This window comes from Salvia miltiorrhiza, chromosome 1 (genome assembly GCF_028751815.1).
Source record: "Salvia miltiorrhiza cultivar Shanhuang (shh) chromosome 1, IMPLAD_Smil_shh, whole genome shotgun sequence".
NCBI classification, from domain to species: domain Eukaryota; kingdom Viridiplantae; phylum Streptophyta; class Magnoliopsida; order Lamiales; family Lamiaceae; genus Salvia; species Salvia miltiorrhiza.
The window spans coordinates 70,625,502-70,641,832 of NC_080387.1; the positions used below are offsets into that span (position 1 = coordinate 70,625,502).

The 16,331-nt window shown below is 39.1% G+C and overlaps 3 protein-coding genes across 6 annotated transcripts; 1 reads left to right on the forward strand and 2 right to left on the reverse strand.

The window, feature by feature from the left end:
- Positions 1-26: 26 nt before the first annotated feature.
- On the reverse strand, positions 27-3,053 carry LOC131005669 (peptide chain release factor PrfB1, chloroplastic). Its single transcript, XM_057932698.1, has 7 exons — positions 2,766-3,053; positions 2,276-2,347; positions 1,704-1,924; positions 1,401-1,604; positions 1,056-1,271; positions 804-990; positions 27-615 (listed from the first exon to the last, which is right to left on the reverse strand). Exons 1-7 carry the CDS (start codon positions 2,959-2,961, stop codon positions 317-319), a joined length of 1,395 nt encoding a protein of 464 aa, XP_057788681.1. The 5' UTR covers positions 2,962-3,053; the 3' UTR covers positions 27-316.
- Positions 3,054-3,097: 44 nt separating this feature from the next.
- On the forward strand, positions 3,098-4,949 carry LOC131005668 (pentatricopeptide repeat-containing protein At3g51320-like). Its single transcript, XM_057932697.1, has one exon. The coding sequence runs from the start codon at positions 3,224-3,226 to the stop codon at positions 4,859-4,861; it is 1,638 nt and encodes a 545-aa protein (XP_057788680.1). The 5' UTR covers positions 3,098-3,223; the 3' UTR covers positions 4,862-4,949.
- A 110-nt stretch (positions 4,950-5,059) lies between these two features.
- LOC131005667 (endoribonuclease Dicer homolog 2-like) lies at positions 5,060-15,779 on the reverse strand. 4 transcript variants are annotated; one of them, XM_057932694.1, is made up of 24 exons: positions 15,687-15,779; positions 14,802-14,962; positions 14,589-14,680; positions 14,090-14,267; positions 13,083-13,196; positions 12,347-12,481; positions 11,973-12,057; positions 11,817-11,881; positions 11,320-11,457; positions 10,884-11,012; positions 10,682-10,811; positions 10,476-10,575; positions 10,105-10,300; positions 9,820-9,980; positions 9,401-9,619; positions 8,960-9,183; positions 8,563-8,831; positions 8,038-8,462; positions 7,849-7,952; positions 7,327-7,520; positions 6,732-6,941; positions 6,079-6,489; positions 5,725-5,997; positions 5,060-5,618 (listed from the first exon to the last, which is right to left on the reverse strand). In XM_057932694.1, exons 3-24 carry the CDS (start codon positions 14,645-14,647, stop codon positions 5,265-5,267), a joined length of 4,173 nt encoding a protein of 1,390 aa, XP_057788677.1. In that variant the 5' UTR covers positions 14,648-14,680; positions 14,802-14,962; positions 15,687-15,779; the 3' UTR covers positions 5,060-5,264. The 4 variants fall into 4 exon arrangements, with proteins under 4 accessions (XP_057788677.1, XP_057788676.1, XP_057788678.1 ...); XM_057932693.1 differs by lacking the exon at positions 15,687-15,779 and adding an exon at positions 15,429-15,657; XM_057932695.1 differs by lacking the exon at positions 15,687-15,779 and having other exon boundaries at positions 14,786-14,946.
- Between the last annotated feature and the right edge of the window lie 552 nt (positions 15,780-16,331).

The window sequence follows — 16,331 nt, forward strand, 5'->3', positions numbered from 1 at the left end:
TGAAAGTATAAGGATTTAAATGTACATTTTATATAAAGAAAACATCCATTTATGAAACTCATTCCTTGCCTGGAATAGAGTAACAAATTTACAGAGTATGTGAACATGAGTTACAAATTTACAACTGAAAATCTACCAAGAAACAGTGAAAATTTTTCACCTCTTCAAACTTGAAACTTCAATGGCTACAAAAGATGAGATCATATTTCAGCCACGGCTACCAAACCCTCAAGATTTTTACAGTAGGACGACGTCGTCTACACACAACCTGCGTGCGTTCGTGACTGAAGGATCGAGTTAGAAATCATCGTTGGAATCACGACTGCTCTTCTATCCTTGCGGTGTACTTGTACTTGAGATATGCTTTGATGAAGGGCTCTAACTCGCCATCCATTACTGAGGCGACGTCTGATGTCTCGTGCCCTGTACGCACGTCTTTCACCAACTTGTACGGATGGAACACGTAGTTCCGTATCTGCTGCCCCCACTCGGCCTTGACAGCGTCGCCTTTGATTTGCTTGATCTCCGACGCCCTTTGCTCCTCTGCTATCACTAGTAGTTTCGCTTTCAGTCTGCTCATACCTTTGATCTTATTTGCCAGCTGACTTCTCTCCTCTGAAATTGTGAAGAAAAAAGAAAACATAATCTAAATAGGAAGCAATCTATCTACATGATCTAAGAAGCAAAGAAAGCAAAGAAAATTACTTGCCAAAAATATTATGGTGGTCACTAGTTAAACATCGGATTCGAACTTGCCAAAAGTAGTCGTACGAGTAACGGATATTCAGACGAGGCTAACTAACCTGTGCAACGAACTGTCACTCCGGTAGGTATGTGAGTAATCCGTACAGCAGATTCGACTTTATTAACGTTTTGGCCACCTTTCCCTCCTGCTCTAGAGAAGCTGAACTCCAAGTCTTCTTCCGGTATTTCTACGTTCAACGAGTCCTCAGGAAGAAGAGGCATGACTTCAACACCGGAGAAACTAGTCTGCAGGAAATCAGCACAAGGATGAGTGGACAAATTGGATTGGGGCGAAGATGTGAAAATGTTACCTGGCGAAGACCTTTGGAGTTGAAGGGGGACTGTCGGACAATACGGTGGGTTCCTTTCTCACCGGAGATGTAACCATAGACATATCGGCCTTCCACTTCGATAGTAGCTGATTTGATACCAGCCTCTTCTCCCATCGACTTCTCCACTACTTTCGTCTTGAACCTCTGCTTTTCCCCCCACCTTACATACATCCTCAGAAGCATGTCAGCCCAATCCTGCACTGGAAGATATCAAAACAATTTAAAGAATCACTTAAATATAAACTTTCATCTTATTTCCCTCCCCACAAATAGCAATGCATAACTTGAGATATTTACTTTTAACATTACTGGAACTGGAGTTACCTGTGCATCAGTACCCCCTGCACCAGCCGTGATGCTGATTACAGCACCTTCTTTATCGTAAGGGCCAGCAAGAAGCTGCGTTAATTCAAATAGGTCCAACGCCTTCCTCAATTCTTTAATGATTCCAACTGCTTCTTCAAGGAGCCCTGTATCGACTGAGTCCATCTCCTCTGTGAGATTAACTATGGTTTCTGCTTCTTCAGCCTGCAGCATATGATATGTTGGCTATGTTTAGACGCGAGCATAAATGAATTCTGTCCTTGATTCGATGCATAAGAGTTTGAATTGATAGAATTGAAAAACCTGTGCTTTGAAGTCATTGAGAAGTTTTATTTTTTCTTTAACGTCAGTCAAAGCCTGAAGCGTCTGCTGGGCTTTGGCACGATCATCCCATAGAGAGCTATCACCTGAGGCTTCTTCCAAATCGGCAAGGTTTTTCTCCAGCTGTTTCAGACCAGCACCGGCCCTGATCTCTTCAACACGCTCCAAGACAGTCTCTACTTCTTTCCTCAACGTATAGAAATCTGCCAATAGTATTACATCTTTTGTGATTTTGTGGTTCACATACATAACATAAGCACGAGATGCATATGCCACAGTTTGTAGCAATCTAAATCATCAACCTAGTTAGCTTGAATTCTGCAATTCAAGTGCACATTGAATCCAACATTTTCTAAGTTCCATTACATGAGCTCTTCAAGAGTGCAATATTTTAACATGAAGCGAATAAGATGAACAAATGCGTGCACTGCCATCTGCTACTCAACATAATCATACACTTCATAAAACCGATTATCTTCACATGAACAAATGCATAAGCAAATCACTCTCACCGACAGTGTCGGATATACAAACTTAAAGCATTAGTACCTTACCTTGCATAGCCCATTCACTTGTTTCTGTACTTACTCCCGCCTCAGGCGTTGCTAAAACAATTCTGTCACCTTCTGCAGCCAATTCAAGAAGATAACATAATAAGATAGTCTGATAATCTTTTACCTAAGGCTCCAAAACTTAACCAAATTCGTGCTCCACACACTATGTAATACATCAAAAACAGGCCAAGATGTGTAAAATATAGAAGAATCACACAACTATTTAGTAGGATGCTAATGCTTGTTGGGGCAAACTAGTTGGTGAAGTGGAGTACACAATCTCATTACTCATTACCACAATAAACCCACATCACAACTTCTGCTTATATGAATATTAATCCACTCCATGAAAAGTAAACAAAACCAATAAAAAAAATTGAACTTTTTACACTATCATCCTCAAATATCGCAAACCCAGGATCAATTTTTGCTAGAAAACCACAAAACGAGCTCTGAATACATAGAGAAAAAGAAAGAGGAAGGAGCTCACTATTTGTAGAAGAAAGTTTCGAGAAGTGAGAGGGTGATATTTGAGAAGAAGCATAACAGCAGCGATGAGTTGATAAAGAGAACGGAGGTGGGCCGGAAACTCTGATTGCTGCGAGCGAGATTGTTGAATTTAAGGATTTGGGAATGCAAAATGGGGGTGTGGAGGTGCAGCGCAGTGCAGAAGCAACGCCCTCCATTGTTCCAGCATCAGAGAAAAACAAGATAGAGAGCTGCTGCTTTTATCGTCTCTCTATCTCAACTGAAGTTGCTACTGCTCCATACACGACTTTGCAACGACTATTTAAAAATTAGGTCTATTTTTATTTTATTTATTTTAGTCAAAACGTAACGTTAGACCTAATTTCCCCATTTTCCTTATGAAACGAGCTCCAAATGAACGCTGTTAATGGCGGAAACGAAGCAGAAGCCGATCCACCTCAATCCATCCGCATTCAATGAATGGCAAAACTTCTCCGTTTCAGAAACCTTCTCCTCTCTCACCCCTCCAAGCCATTCTCCTATGCATCCTTCTCTCCCTATTCAGAAATCAACGCTTCTCATTGCACAAACGGGAACCACAATTTGTCCGCCGCCATCACAAGCAGAGCTCTTTACTTGCTCCAATGCTGCAAAACCTCATTCCATCTATTCCAACTCCAATCCCACTTGATAACTTCCGGGCTCTTCCGAGACCCCTCTTTCGCCGGCCGCCTCTTGAAGCTGTCGTCGGCTTTGATCAACGATTTTTGCTACACGTTGTTGATTTTCAAGCGCGTTGAATCTCCTGATGCGTTCTGTGTCAACACTGTCATCAAGAAATATTCTTGCAGCAGCTATCATGCAGAAGCCGTGGTCTTCTACGTCGAGATGCTGAGAGGCGGTGTGTTTTACCCCAATTCGTTCACGTTTCCGCCATTGATTAGTGCTTGCGCTAAATTGGGTTGTTTGAGCTCGGGGCGGATGTGCCATGGCCACGCAGTGAAGTTGGGAGTGGACAGTGTTTTACCGGTGCAGAATTCGTTGCTTCATTTCTATGCTTGCTGTGGGGTTATGGATGTTGCTCATAAAGTGTTTGTCGAAATGCTTGTGAGAGACTTGGTCTCGTGGAACACGATGGTGGATGGTTTTGCCAAGGCTGGTGAAATGGGATTAGCGCATAAGCTGTTCGACGAAATGCCTGAAAAGAATGTGGTCTCGTGGAATGTCGTGATCACCGGGTATTTGAATTTCCGAAATCCGGGGAATGCGTTGAAGTTGTTCAGAGAAATGATGGGGCAATGCTGTGAGAGCAATGATACTACCATGGTGCAAGTGATCACAGCTTGTGGGAGGTCTAATAGATTGAAGGAAGGAAGATCTGTTCACGGGTTTCTCATTAGGTCGTTTTTGAGATTGAGTTTGATTATAGATACTGCTATGATTGATATGTATAGCAAATGTGGTAGGGTGGATGTAGCTCAGTTGATTTTTGGGAGGATGCCGAGGAAGAACTCTGTTTCTTGGAATGCAATGATTTTGGGACACTGCATTCACGGCAATCCAGTCGAGGGGCTTAGTCTATACGAAGAAATGCTTAGGCGAAAGGATAGTTTAGGCGCAGCAGAGGAAGGGAAGTGGATTCTCCCCGATGAACTTACCTTCGTTGGAGTTTTGTGCGCTTGTGCGCGCCTTGGGTTGTTGGAAGAGGGGAGAAATCACTTCTCCGAGATGAGGGACGAGTTGGGCATCAAACCGAATTTTGGTCACTACTGGTGCTTGGCTAATCTGATGGCTAATGTAGGTCTAATGCAGGAGGCAGTGAGCATATTGAAGAACATTCCGATTGATGAGGGGATGTCTTCACTGTGGGCGGGGCTGTTTGGTTCGTGTCGTTTTGAAGGGGACGTGATGTTGGGAGAGCGAATAGCGAAAGACTTGATCGAACAAGATCCTCACAACTTCTCCCATTACAATCTGCTGGTTAACGTTTATGCTGCAGCAGGAAAGTGGGAACATGTTGCTACGACTAAGGAAACCATGAAAGAGAGGGGAATTCGAAAGGCGCCTTGTTGCAGTCTTAAGGGCTTGAAAGAAATAGTTAGCAGTCTTGAAATGTAGTTGATTGTGTAAAACTTTGAGATTTTTTGGGTGACAGAATGATGATGAAGAAGCCAAGATTTGGTAACTCATATTATTGAAGGTTGAATGATGCATTTGTTGAGGTAAATAGGCTAAATAGCCAATTTCAAATATATAGGTTCTTTAATCTTGCTAATATTTTATAGTTAGAATGCATTAATATGCAACGGTTGCGAGTAGCTCATAAACAAATTTTTTATAAACCCAAATCAATATACATCACTGCAAAATCTTGTAAATTTGAACTCGACCTTGCTGTTGTTTACAGACTTAACTCTACACTTCAAAAAAGATACTATATCTATACCCACACTTCAAAAATGATATATAACTATACACAAATTCTCATCAACATAAAAAATACATTGAAGTTAGGATTGGATCAAGAACCTGCAGCCACGCTTTCCTTGAGACTTTTGAGAACAGCTTTGCAGGCTAGTCTCTCGGCCAGCTTCTTGTCTTTAGCAGACCGTGTTTCCTTGTGCACAACGCCACGAGCTTCAACCTCTACCGTTGCATATGCCAACCCGTCGTGCCTAGAAGTTACGGGCTTCTGCATCGTATAGTTCTCTTTCTGGCACAGTTGGTTCAGTTCCCTTTTGGGGTGGAGGCGTAGCGTCTCCAGGGTGACCAACGGATCGAGCAGAGGCTTCATGCACCGGAAAACAGTCTCCTTGTCGTGCCCGGAGTCTACATAGATAGCGCCTGCTAGAGATTCGATGACATCTCCAAGCACCTACATTCATCATAGACGCAAAGAAAGGTGAAAACATCCCAAATCCAAACAGAACAGAAACTAAAAAGTAAAACAAAACATCCCCTCAATATTCTCAAGAGATTACCTTTGGAAGAGTCATCTCTGATTCCCAACCGTAAGTCTCGACTGATTGTAAATCCTTGCCCATAGTCTCGGCTATATGCCGGTGAAGATCAGGCGAGAGATGCAGGATTTGCTTATGCAATCCTGCCTTAATGGCTGATAGGGCATAACAATCATTATTCACAGATGCAGACCTTAAATCAGTAAGCATCCCCGGGGACAGGCCGGGATAGTTGTGATAGAGATGCACTGTTATCAGATAATCGAGAACTGCGTCCCCGAGAAACTCCAGCCGCTAAACAACAATAAGAGCTTCATCAGATGATGAACAGACTTCAAAATGCAGGTAACTAGCAGTCGAAAACAGTACACGTACCTGATAGCAGCCAGGGATCTCGGGCCGCATGTACGAACCATGCGTCAGCGCCTCAACCAGAAGGGAAGCGTCTTGAAAATTGTATCCCAGAAGGGACTCTAAGTATCCAATATTTACATGCATCTCAGGGTTTGTGACAAACGTCCTCGTGTAAGGTACGTTCTCGAAGTTAACTTCGATACCCAGCCACACCATGAAGGATAATGCCGCTACTTCCCCTGCGGCGCTTAGATATGCACCGATTAAGGCTTCAACGACATCTGCTACGGTTTTACCTTTTATTTGTCTGCTCCCTCTAGTGTAGACTTTTCTAGTCGTGGATAACTGCTCTTCTTTTAATACGCCATAACCACAAGCTATGCCGGGTATCGTCCATGTCTTGAGGTCAAATGGTTCAGTTCGGATGAAGCCCTAAAATGTAGAACACAGCTCGTTAAGAAACAACTCTCCCAAACTTATGGAAAGAAACACATTTATAAGAACAAACACATCTCTTGATATCAAATGGTTCGTTTCGGATGAAGCCATGAAACGTATAGATGGAAAACTCTCATAAATTAAAGAAAAGAGAACAAAAGAACAAGAACAGATCTTGTGATCTAATGGTTCGTTTCATATTGAGCCCCGAAATGTAGAATTGAATCTTTATTTACCGGAATATTGCGGTCACATCCAAGTTTGCACAACGCAGCATTGCAAATTATTCGCTGCCTTTTAAGACTAAGAAGCCCCTCGTGCCGACTTTGATATGTTTTGAAGAGCTGTTGAGTAGCAGCGTATTTGAGAAATGAATCTCCAAGAGTCTCCAAAGATTCTAAATGAAGTTCCTCTTGGCATTTCTTTGTAGTGATGGCTTCCAAAACCTGATGGACAGTAACAAATTAGCATAAGTTGCTTGCAGCGCAAATATTTTTGTAGGAAAAAGACGACCAACGAGCTCTCTGCAAAAATAAATTCGCATATAGTAACACCCCCTTCGGATGGTCTCATCATTAAACAACATCAAGAAACCAAACATGCAGACAGAAAAAGAAGCATGAAAGTGGTTAAGGTGCATTCATCAAAAATATCATTTTGCAAGAAGACTAAAAAACAGGGAAAGAGAATGTCATGCATAGGCGTAAGACTAAAGTAATCGCGTTATTTGCCATCAGAGTAACAAGAAAATCAGATAACGATAAAACTAAAATAACCAATTCAATCCATCAAAATATCAACATCTTGATGGCACTTTCTGCCAGAACATACCTTAATTGCTGGAATTTCAACATTTCGCATGCCACCCACAGGAATACTTTTCAAGTTGGCAGCTATAAGCAAGGATTCTACCCGATGCATAACAGATGGAAGAAATGAGAAAGAGTAAATTGTAGAAATTGAGATAGGTGACATGACGATCATGCAAAGCTCAGGTGGTAATTCGCATGAGCTATAACTCAGTTCTGCACCAAAACAAAAGAGAGTGTTTAGCAAAAGAGGACACCTACACTCAATTCACAGATTCACAATCTTGATATTAAATAGTAAAAGCTTTACTGAAAATCCAAGAATCTTACTAAGCCGCCTCATCTTATTAGCCTCACAATAAAATATAAGCCCTAACGCATTTTCAATCAACAATATGACATTTGTATCAATTTCTCAAGCTTTACTTGGTTTGACTCATCTCCTACTCTCCACTACAGCCCAACCCAATTTGTCACGTAATAGTTAAAACAATAAATGAGCAGAAAAATTGAAATACAGAGATCGTATCTATAGTCAATAAACCTTTTTTGTTTGGAGTTCGACATCGCTGAAGGCAACTATGCACAGTGAATATGTGTTTCCCGTTAAGAAGACTCTCCCGTTCATATTGCAAACTTATGCCATGCCTGCAAGAAGTATTTCATCAATCCAAAATACCTTCAGCTCATAAAGAAAACATTAGTTTTTTATTTAAAAATGTAAAATACAAACCTCTCCTTATAATACTGTTTATATGTAATACGTTCCTTGTCTTTGATAGTAAAATAGGTATTTCCACACACACCATCCAAAGTGCCTCTTACACAATACAGGGCACCATTATGGGGTGTACATACTAAGGAATTCTGTAGCACACAAGGGCATACCAAGCCATTCTTCGTGTGGACTCCAGTCACTCCACTTGAAGAACATTTTTCATGATTAATCAAGGAAGCATTTTTGTAGTAAAGAACAGAATTAATGCATCCCCAATCAATAGATAGATTGTGACGCGAGCCCAGAGCAGGGATAAGAAGATAATTAAATATAGCTGAACCATCTCTTCTAGAATGTTGGTCGTCTTCACACAGCTTGTCTAAGTTGCATTTCAGGAGAAGATTGAAAAGTTTTATTTCAAACTGCTGACAGAGGGCAACCTACAAGCAAAGTTTTGTAAAACAATTGAATGATAGCAAAATCATATTCTCAGCTATTGAACTGAACAATACAACATAACCCCAAGAAATTCAGGTGTACCTCGTCCGGAGTCAGTGTAAAGTGTCCAACAAGCTTCACATGCACAATCAGCTTTCCCCTATCAGCGTTCAAATCGAAGTCAAAATCTTCGAGATCTTGATGTAGCATCTTATGGACAGCCAGTACAATGTTCTGAGGCTTCACATCATAGTGAAATTTTTGCTCTAACTCAATCAAATAACAGAAATAAACCATACTAGACTTATTATTGTGGGAGCCAATCAACTCTTCAGGAAAATATCTTGCCCGCTCATCCAAATATTCATAGCCTGTACATTCAGTTTCGATTACTCAGTGTGTAAAACTAAAGATGCCAACCATTTTCTTTGGTCATAGTATACATGGCATAACAAAAGGGATTTCAAATGGAATCCAACTTAATGATTGTGAAAAGTACCAAATTCTTGAGGCTCCTTCTCTTCCTCCACCATATCAGGGACAAGGTTGTCTGTCAGAGCACGGACTCGATGAAGCTCTTTGCAAGCTTCGAGGCATGCGAGTTGCTTCAGTGATTTTGTCCCAGAGACTGTAATAGTTCGAACTGGGCAGCCATGAGGAAGTTGAAGTGTACAACTTCCCAGCACTTTATCAACATTACAGAGAGGATATGGCTTGAAGTACCTGTGTAAATCAAGAACAAGAAAGCAAAGAATCAAATACGCTTCATTGTGTTTCCTATTCGTAGATAATTGAACCATGTGCCACATCCACATGAGATTCTGAAGGAATTTCACTTGGCATAAACTCAGAGATTTACAAAATGTCGAAGATTTACAAAATGATTAATAAAATTACTCAAAGATTTACAAAATGATTAATAAAATTGGCAAGAGCAAACCTGTCTGAGGGCAGCCGTGAACAATAAAAGTAAAGCAACGCCACACTTGAACTCAAAGTAACAATTGCTCCTGTACTCTCAACTTCATACCATGGCTCGCCATGCATTTCTTTACCCAGTGGTTCACATGGATGATCGGCATGGCTCAAACACTCCTGCCGCATCATACTTCCACTAGCCAAATAGTTATTCACACGAGCAATGGCTGAAAGATCATCACTGCAGCTTGCAGTAAAAAGACCATTTATTAATATAAAAATCAGCCACCATTTTCACATTAACAATTCTCCTATCTTTCGTTAGTTTATGAGACCAGACCACAAAGAAAGAGAAAAGTCAATTTATATGAGCAAAGAAGAAAACGGAGAAAAACAAACAGCAATAAGGATTTTCTTTGTGTCTTAAAAGAAGCAGCTAACCTTTTCACCATTAGCACGAAATCTGAGTTCTGCATTCGTGCACGGCCACGGGATTGGATAAAACTGCATATGGTGGCAGAAGGGTCAAATCTAATGACCAGGTTGCATGTCTGGACGTCTAAACCCTCTTCAAGCATAGAGGTGGCAATGATTATATTTACCTGAAATCATGTCATGCAAAGGACAGCATCAACACTCAAGATGCCAACCTAATAGTGAAAGCCAATATGGCCAATAAAATTCCAAATTGCAATGATAAATCACAAACGAAATTTCAAATCATACAGTTCCCTTTCGGAAGTCATCAACAATTTTTTGTTGATCTCTCCTACTCTGAGACTGAAATCGCGAAGCATGCCCAGCCGTGTATTCTGTCCTCCACCCAGTTACTTCTGGAAGCAATTCATTCAACAGACTGCGAATAACAATTGCAGTGACAATCCTCTCAACAAATACTATACACCTCAAATCCTTCAGTTCTCTGCACCCGTTAATAACAAACTCTCAAAAAGTCATCCATATCCATATATAATAATAAAAACAGAACCTGAAATACTTGAATAATTGTATCACCAATCATAGTTGATGATTCACAATTAGAAATAATCTGAACATGGCAGATCTAAAATTTCAGTATGTGAAATAGTTATCAAAACCTGTACTCCAGAAGGGTCTCAACAAGACATATGATTTTCGACGTAAGATACCCACTCGTCAAGTTTGCTCTTAGATCATTAGGTATCAACCACTTAGGACCTAAAAACATGCCAAGAGAATAATCATGAACAATACAACAAGGCCTTAAGAGGTGAGCCAGAAAACAAACAAAAAGTTCAGCTCAATTGCTGAAATAGAGATGTACCAGTTGGAATGCGTGCACACAAGAATTGTAATGCATCAGAACTGAAAGCCTTCACAACTCTCTCACCACATGTATCCATCTCAGCCCACATAAAGATGGTCCCATTGTCACGAGAGTAAACTTCTGCTGCCTATTTCATAACATAAAAATTCAGCCAACCGGCATAGTTTTAGATTTCTGCACATACATCAAATAAATATACCTTCGCAGCTAACCAAATCCCCAGGTCAGTCAAACAAAACGTTATTGTGGACAAAACCTTCTTTAGTTTGTCCTTCGCAGATTCTGCGACAGAGTCTGAAATTCTCGACCTGCTTAGGGCAGATACATGCTGATGACAAGATATAGTCAGTGGAATGACATTAGAATGCAAACTCAAAGGACATGTTAGCTTTGATCAAATCAGAAACGACGCCGTGTGACACTGAAAATACACACGTGTGCATGCACTTAAGTTCCTTCAAGTTAGAATATAGAGCGAAGATACCACATCCATCGCAAAAGCACACATACTAGAACGAATGAGAGTCTATCCTTCAAGTTAGAATATAGAGCGAAGATGCCACAATATTAACATCCAATTGAGCACATCAAAATCACAATATTTACTTACAACAGGAGATTTGAGCTACAAGTACCTTATCTGCCAATTTCTGCAAATCTTCTTCCAGGGTTTCGAGAATCATGGGATTATCCTTTTCACTGTACTCCTTCAATTTTGGAGTTGAAAATGGAATATACCGAGCTAAAATAGCATCCGATTCACATGTGAAAACCTTCACATAAGAACATGACAATCAGTTACCATGGTATAAGCATAACATGCCAAATGAAGATTTTATCAAATTATTAGTTAGAAATAAGAGAACACAAACTAAAACACAGTTAGTAACTTAGCCAGTCCTATCGTAACACAAAGGCAACCATCCCACCCCTATTTGCCATAAAAGTATATTTCAACACTCTATGCAAATATTCTGATAGCATAAATGGTAAATACTGGGCAATCATTCTCATTATTGAAACTGTGACAAACTTTATTGGCTACATTATATGGTAAACAGATGGTTCAACATTACTTACATACCGTCTACATTCATTTTTAGCATATAAATCCAAGATATCATCTTACAACCTTTGAATGCATGAGGTTTTCGAGCTCATTTATCTGTTTCCAGTAGGCTTCTGCTGAAGATGATGCTGTACGCAAAAAGAAAAGGGAGGGACACAGAATTATTAAAATGACAGCCAACTCCACTAAAACTATCGTATATTGTTCCATTGGACTAACCTTTAGCCTTTATAGGGGAAGCAGTCATCCCAAATACTCTGGGAAGCTGCCTACTCTTTGAGGCTAACTCCCTGTGATAGAACTCCTGCAAATTTGTGTATTCTCATACATTAATATACATTTAAATATAAAAATGCACCTTATATATACCAAAGAGAGGCTGGTAACAATCTAAAGCATATTTTTTTATAATTACAAGTACTTATTCTAATGATAGAAACCAGTATTGGTTAGATGTGCATTCTTTTTTACTCAGTAGTTCAGGATATACATGATCTAGAGATGGCCACATAACTCTTAAAATAAAGCATACCACTTTATTGAGTATATACGCATATTTATATAGAATAGAAAAAAAGTTATTTTCATTGTACCGTCATAATGCAAGCATATTGATGCTTGCCTCTCGCATTATGGCATTCATCGAATATTAGAACCTTAATTTGGTCCAACCTCAAAAATGTGCGCGTCAATGCATCAAGCAAGATTTGTGGTGTCATTACAAGCACCTGGAAAATGGTATGTATTATTTTAGGTCACAAGAAGATAATTCTTTCGTAAGTAAATAAAGCAACACACTAGTTTAACTTCTCTTCAAAATTCACATTTTTGCAAGTAATGTGATGTCATATCTTCAGTTTTAAGTATGCAATTTAACTAGAGGAATTTCAAAAACTCTAATATTCATTTTACTGTTGTAGAGACATTTGCAACAACTTAATTGACAAATCATACATTAGAACAACAGAACTTATGTTTTATCAATTAGGACTACATATATGCACTCTGTAGTGCAAAAAGCTCGGCTATCTAATTCAATTCAAACCTCAAAAACTTGGTGTGGATCTTATGAAACATCATTTTACTCGTAAGATGTTGTTATCCAGTAACCTTTGTATTCTCTGGCTAACATCCAAAGAATAACTATAAAATCTCCGTAAAACTCTGTAACTAAGAAGTATCACCATGTGTTAAAACTTCTAAAATCCATAAGACGATATTAACCAACATGGAAAGTGTAACTAAATAACCAACTACAAGTAAGATTTATAATACATGGTAATATAATACATAAACAGTTATAATATAAAAAGAGTGAGTCAAACAAACCTCATATTTATTCACCTCCCGCTTCCATGTTGCCTCGTCCCAGAAGTTAACACCCATCTCCCCATAATACTTTCCCACTTTGAGGTCCGTATGTAGGGCCACAACTTCAGATTGCTGATAATCATAGAAATGACTAACTTCAAGATCAAGACAGCACCATGTAATAATACAAGTTGATAACGGGAAGGCCATACAGATGCCTGATAATATTAAGGGCACTTTGTGATATACAAAATGAAACCATGGACGCAAGAAAGTGTGAAAAATAAAATAAAAATAAAATGTATCTCTGAACAACTTAAGCAACCTAAGGGTGGTAGCAACAATAAACCCACAAAAGTAACTTTAACAGCTCCACATCAACGCCACATCAAAACTTTGAACCTACCAACTTTTATAAATCTATCTCTGCAACAATAAACCTACAAAAGCAACTTCATTGTGGGCCTTACCAATTTAACTGAATTTCCGCTCTAAATAGTAACTTAACTGAATTTCCGCTCTAAATAGTAACAACAATAAACCCCTGGGTGTCTACCTTTAAACTCTTTACAACAGGAATTTGACCCCCAGGGGTCTACCTTTAAAAGGTGGAAAGAGAAGAGAGAAATGTATTTTACAAGAGGAGAGAGAAACTCTTAAACTCTTTAATTTGATATGTATATTAAATTTTTTATTATTGTCTATTTTTCGTTATTCTAGGAAAAAAAAGAAAAAACGAAAAAAGAAAAAGCAAGAAGTGAAAAGGCAAGAAAGAGAAATTATTGCACTCTCTCTCTCTCGTTCAATGTGTTGAACCTGGTTCCTCAATTTGGAAGTTGGGTTTATGTTTTTTTGACACCTAAACTTGTTTGCAATGGTACAAACCCAACTCCCAACTCCTTAAACAATGAAAAAAGCTACCAATGCTACCACCTTAAGATATAACCAACCTCTAAAGAAAAGCAAATAACTAGAATATCAGCATATCTAATTAAAACAAGAATCCAAACTAAAACACTACATACTTGAGTAACTAGGATAACTTTAGGGACCAAAAACACAGCAATATAAGGTGCCGGCTTTCTCAGAAGGTGAGAATAGCTGCGAAGAAGCATTATTGCAATTAGGGTCTTCCCAGTGCCCGTCTCAAAGAAAACAATTGTATTATCTTTGAGAGCCATCTCTAGTGCTTCCAACTGATAACTGCAAACAAAATAAAGAACTATATAAACGGAAGGCAGAAGTATCTTAAACTTAAATTTGAGTTTCTTTCGACTCTTTGTTAGCACTTAAACTAGTAAAGAAACTTTTCCAATTAGGCAGACTCTGTCACCAAACTGCTACAATTGTGATTCAGTGAGTACTAAACTCATGTCTCGCCAACGAATGTACGCACATAGATATGTTAGTGTATACATACATAAATGTGCATAAAATGCCTTTATAACAATAAAACATTCTTCTCTCTTGTAGCTTTTGCATCAAAGGTTGCACGCTGAGAATACAGCAGGATAGATCAATTACCTCCTGGCAAATGAGAGAGGATCTGCCATAAGTTTTTGGTCTCCTTCATCCATAATCATATTGATATCCTCGTTCTTTCTCTCTATCTCTCTCTGAAACCAAAAAATTCCAGTGCATCAAATCAGTAAACCTTACCTGAGTCTTGATGAACTCAGTAAAATTAAATGGTTGAATAATTGAAAAAGTTGCTTTGTTGCCTATTCCGTTAGGTACCGCGGATTTCAACAGGCGCAGGAAGAGCTCTCTTGGAGACTTGTTCACCCGAGGGCAGAAGACTTTTGGATGAAATCCTGTTCCTTCTTTACTATATAACAGAATAAGAATCAAGCTAGCGCCAAACCCACTCTTCCTCCTCCCTCGGATGAAACTGAAACCTGCAAATACCCACAATAGACCTTTATTTTCCTTCTTTACTATATAACACAAGAGTTGCAATAATGAGTGTAAATCACCAAAAATTTACAATTTCAGTCACAGCCAAGCAGGTGAACAGAAAGCATAAACATTGTCAACCAAGATTCCAAAATGTATCATTTTACATATTCCACTAAAGCCAGCAATCACTCATGAAACTCGTGTAGATGAATCCAAATAGTGACATTTTAAATAACTAAATGGGCCACACCCAATTCATCAAACAGCCAAAGAAGTGATGAAGAACACATTTATAGTACATGACAGCAGCATTTAGTTCGAAAACAAGGCATGCCATAAAGAAGCGTTCACCCAAAACACAAACAACAAACCCATTAAACCCCCACTCTCATCAAACACAATATCACCGAATATCAAGAATGTCGATGAAAAAGAAACAAACCCAGAATCAATAATTTTTCATACCTAGACAGGCAAAAACTTGATCGGAAAAATGTTCGGGCGGGCGCACTAAATAAACCCCACAACAGACTATTACTTATGTAACTGAAGAGTCAAAACTTCGAGAGGAAGGAAGGATTGCAGTCCAAAAGAAGATGAAAAAGTATGGGCCCAAATTCTGACTATATATTTGAAACGATAATGACTGTTGTGTGTGTGTGTGAGAGAGAGAGAGAGTTGAAGGAATGTGAAGTGAAGCACCAAAAGAGAGTCCAAACCCACCAATGATCACACGTACTCCCCTCGCGCGGCAAGAGACTGAGAGAGAGAGAGAGAGAGAGAGAGAGAGAATGAGAGAGAGAGTTGGCACAGCAAAATCAAATTTTTGAGTCACCACAGCCGTTTCCTATACATCACGGAGACAGAATTTTGTTTAAAATTCTAAAGTTAAATTTAGGAGTAAATAGGAAACGGCTGTGGTCTCATAATTTAACTATTTCATACTCCCTCCGTCCGCGATATTGTTTCCACATTGTGGATGGCACGGGTTTTAAGAAAAGTGGTGGATAGTAGTGGATATGTAGTGAGTGGAGTTTGGATCCCACTATTGTTGTGAGTGGAAGTTTGTGGACCCTACTTCTATAAATGGATGTGGAAACGATATCGCGGACGGACCGAAATGGCAAATGTGGAAACGATATCGCGGACGGAGGGAGTATTTATAAAGAAAATTTTTGTGAAGGAAAAAATATTAGTCAACTACTCATTAATCATTATATAACTATGAAATAGTTAAATTAAAATCCTAATAATTTTGGTGAATTTCTCATAATTATAATATATTGTGCCACGCTATTGTTTGTTTCTAGTGAATATTGATCATTAATTTATAGCAAAAAATACTGTGATTAAACAGTGTTATTTTAG

What these genes read in the sequence shown, in the direction of transcription:
- LOC131005668 (XM_057932697.1), top strand. Translation starts at nt 3,224, where the DNA reads ATGGCAAAACTTCTCCGTTTCAGAAACCTTCTCCTCTCTCACCCCTCC.
- LOC131005669 (XM_057932698.1), bottom strand. Translation starts at nt 2,961, where the DNA reads ATGGAGGGCGTTGCTTCTGCACTGCGCTGCACCTCCACACCCCCATTT. An exon ending in GAAACTTTCTTCTACAAATA is followed by an intron (nt 2,348 to 2,765) that starts GTGAGCTCCTTC and finishes AATTGGCTGCAG; the next exon opens with AAGGTGACAGAATTGTTTTA. An exon ending in ACTCCAAAGGTCTTCGCCAG is followed by an intron (nt 991 to 1,055) that starts GTAACATTTTCA and finishes GATTTCCTGCAG; the next exon opens with ACTAGTTTCTCCGGTGTTGA.
- LOC131005667 (XM_057932694.1), bottom strand. Translation starts at nt 14,647, where the DNA reads ATGATTATGGATGAAGGAGACCAAAAACTTATGGCAGATCCTCTCTCA. An exon ending in GGGAGGTGAATAAATATGAG is followed by an intron (nt 12,482 to 13,082) that starts GTTTGTTTGACT and finishes ACCATTTTCCAG; the next exon opens with GTGCTTGTAATGACACCACA. An exon ending in AATATGCTTGCATTATGACG is followed by an intron (nt 12,058 to 12,346) that starts GTACAATGAAAA and finishes ACAAATTTGCAG; the next exon opens with GAGTTCTATCACAGGGAGTT.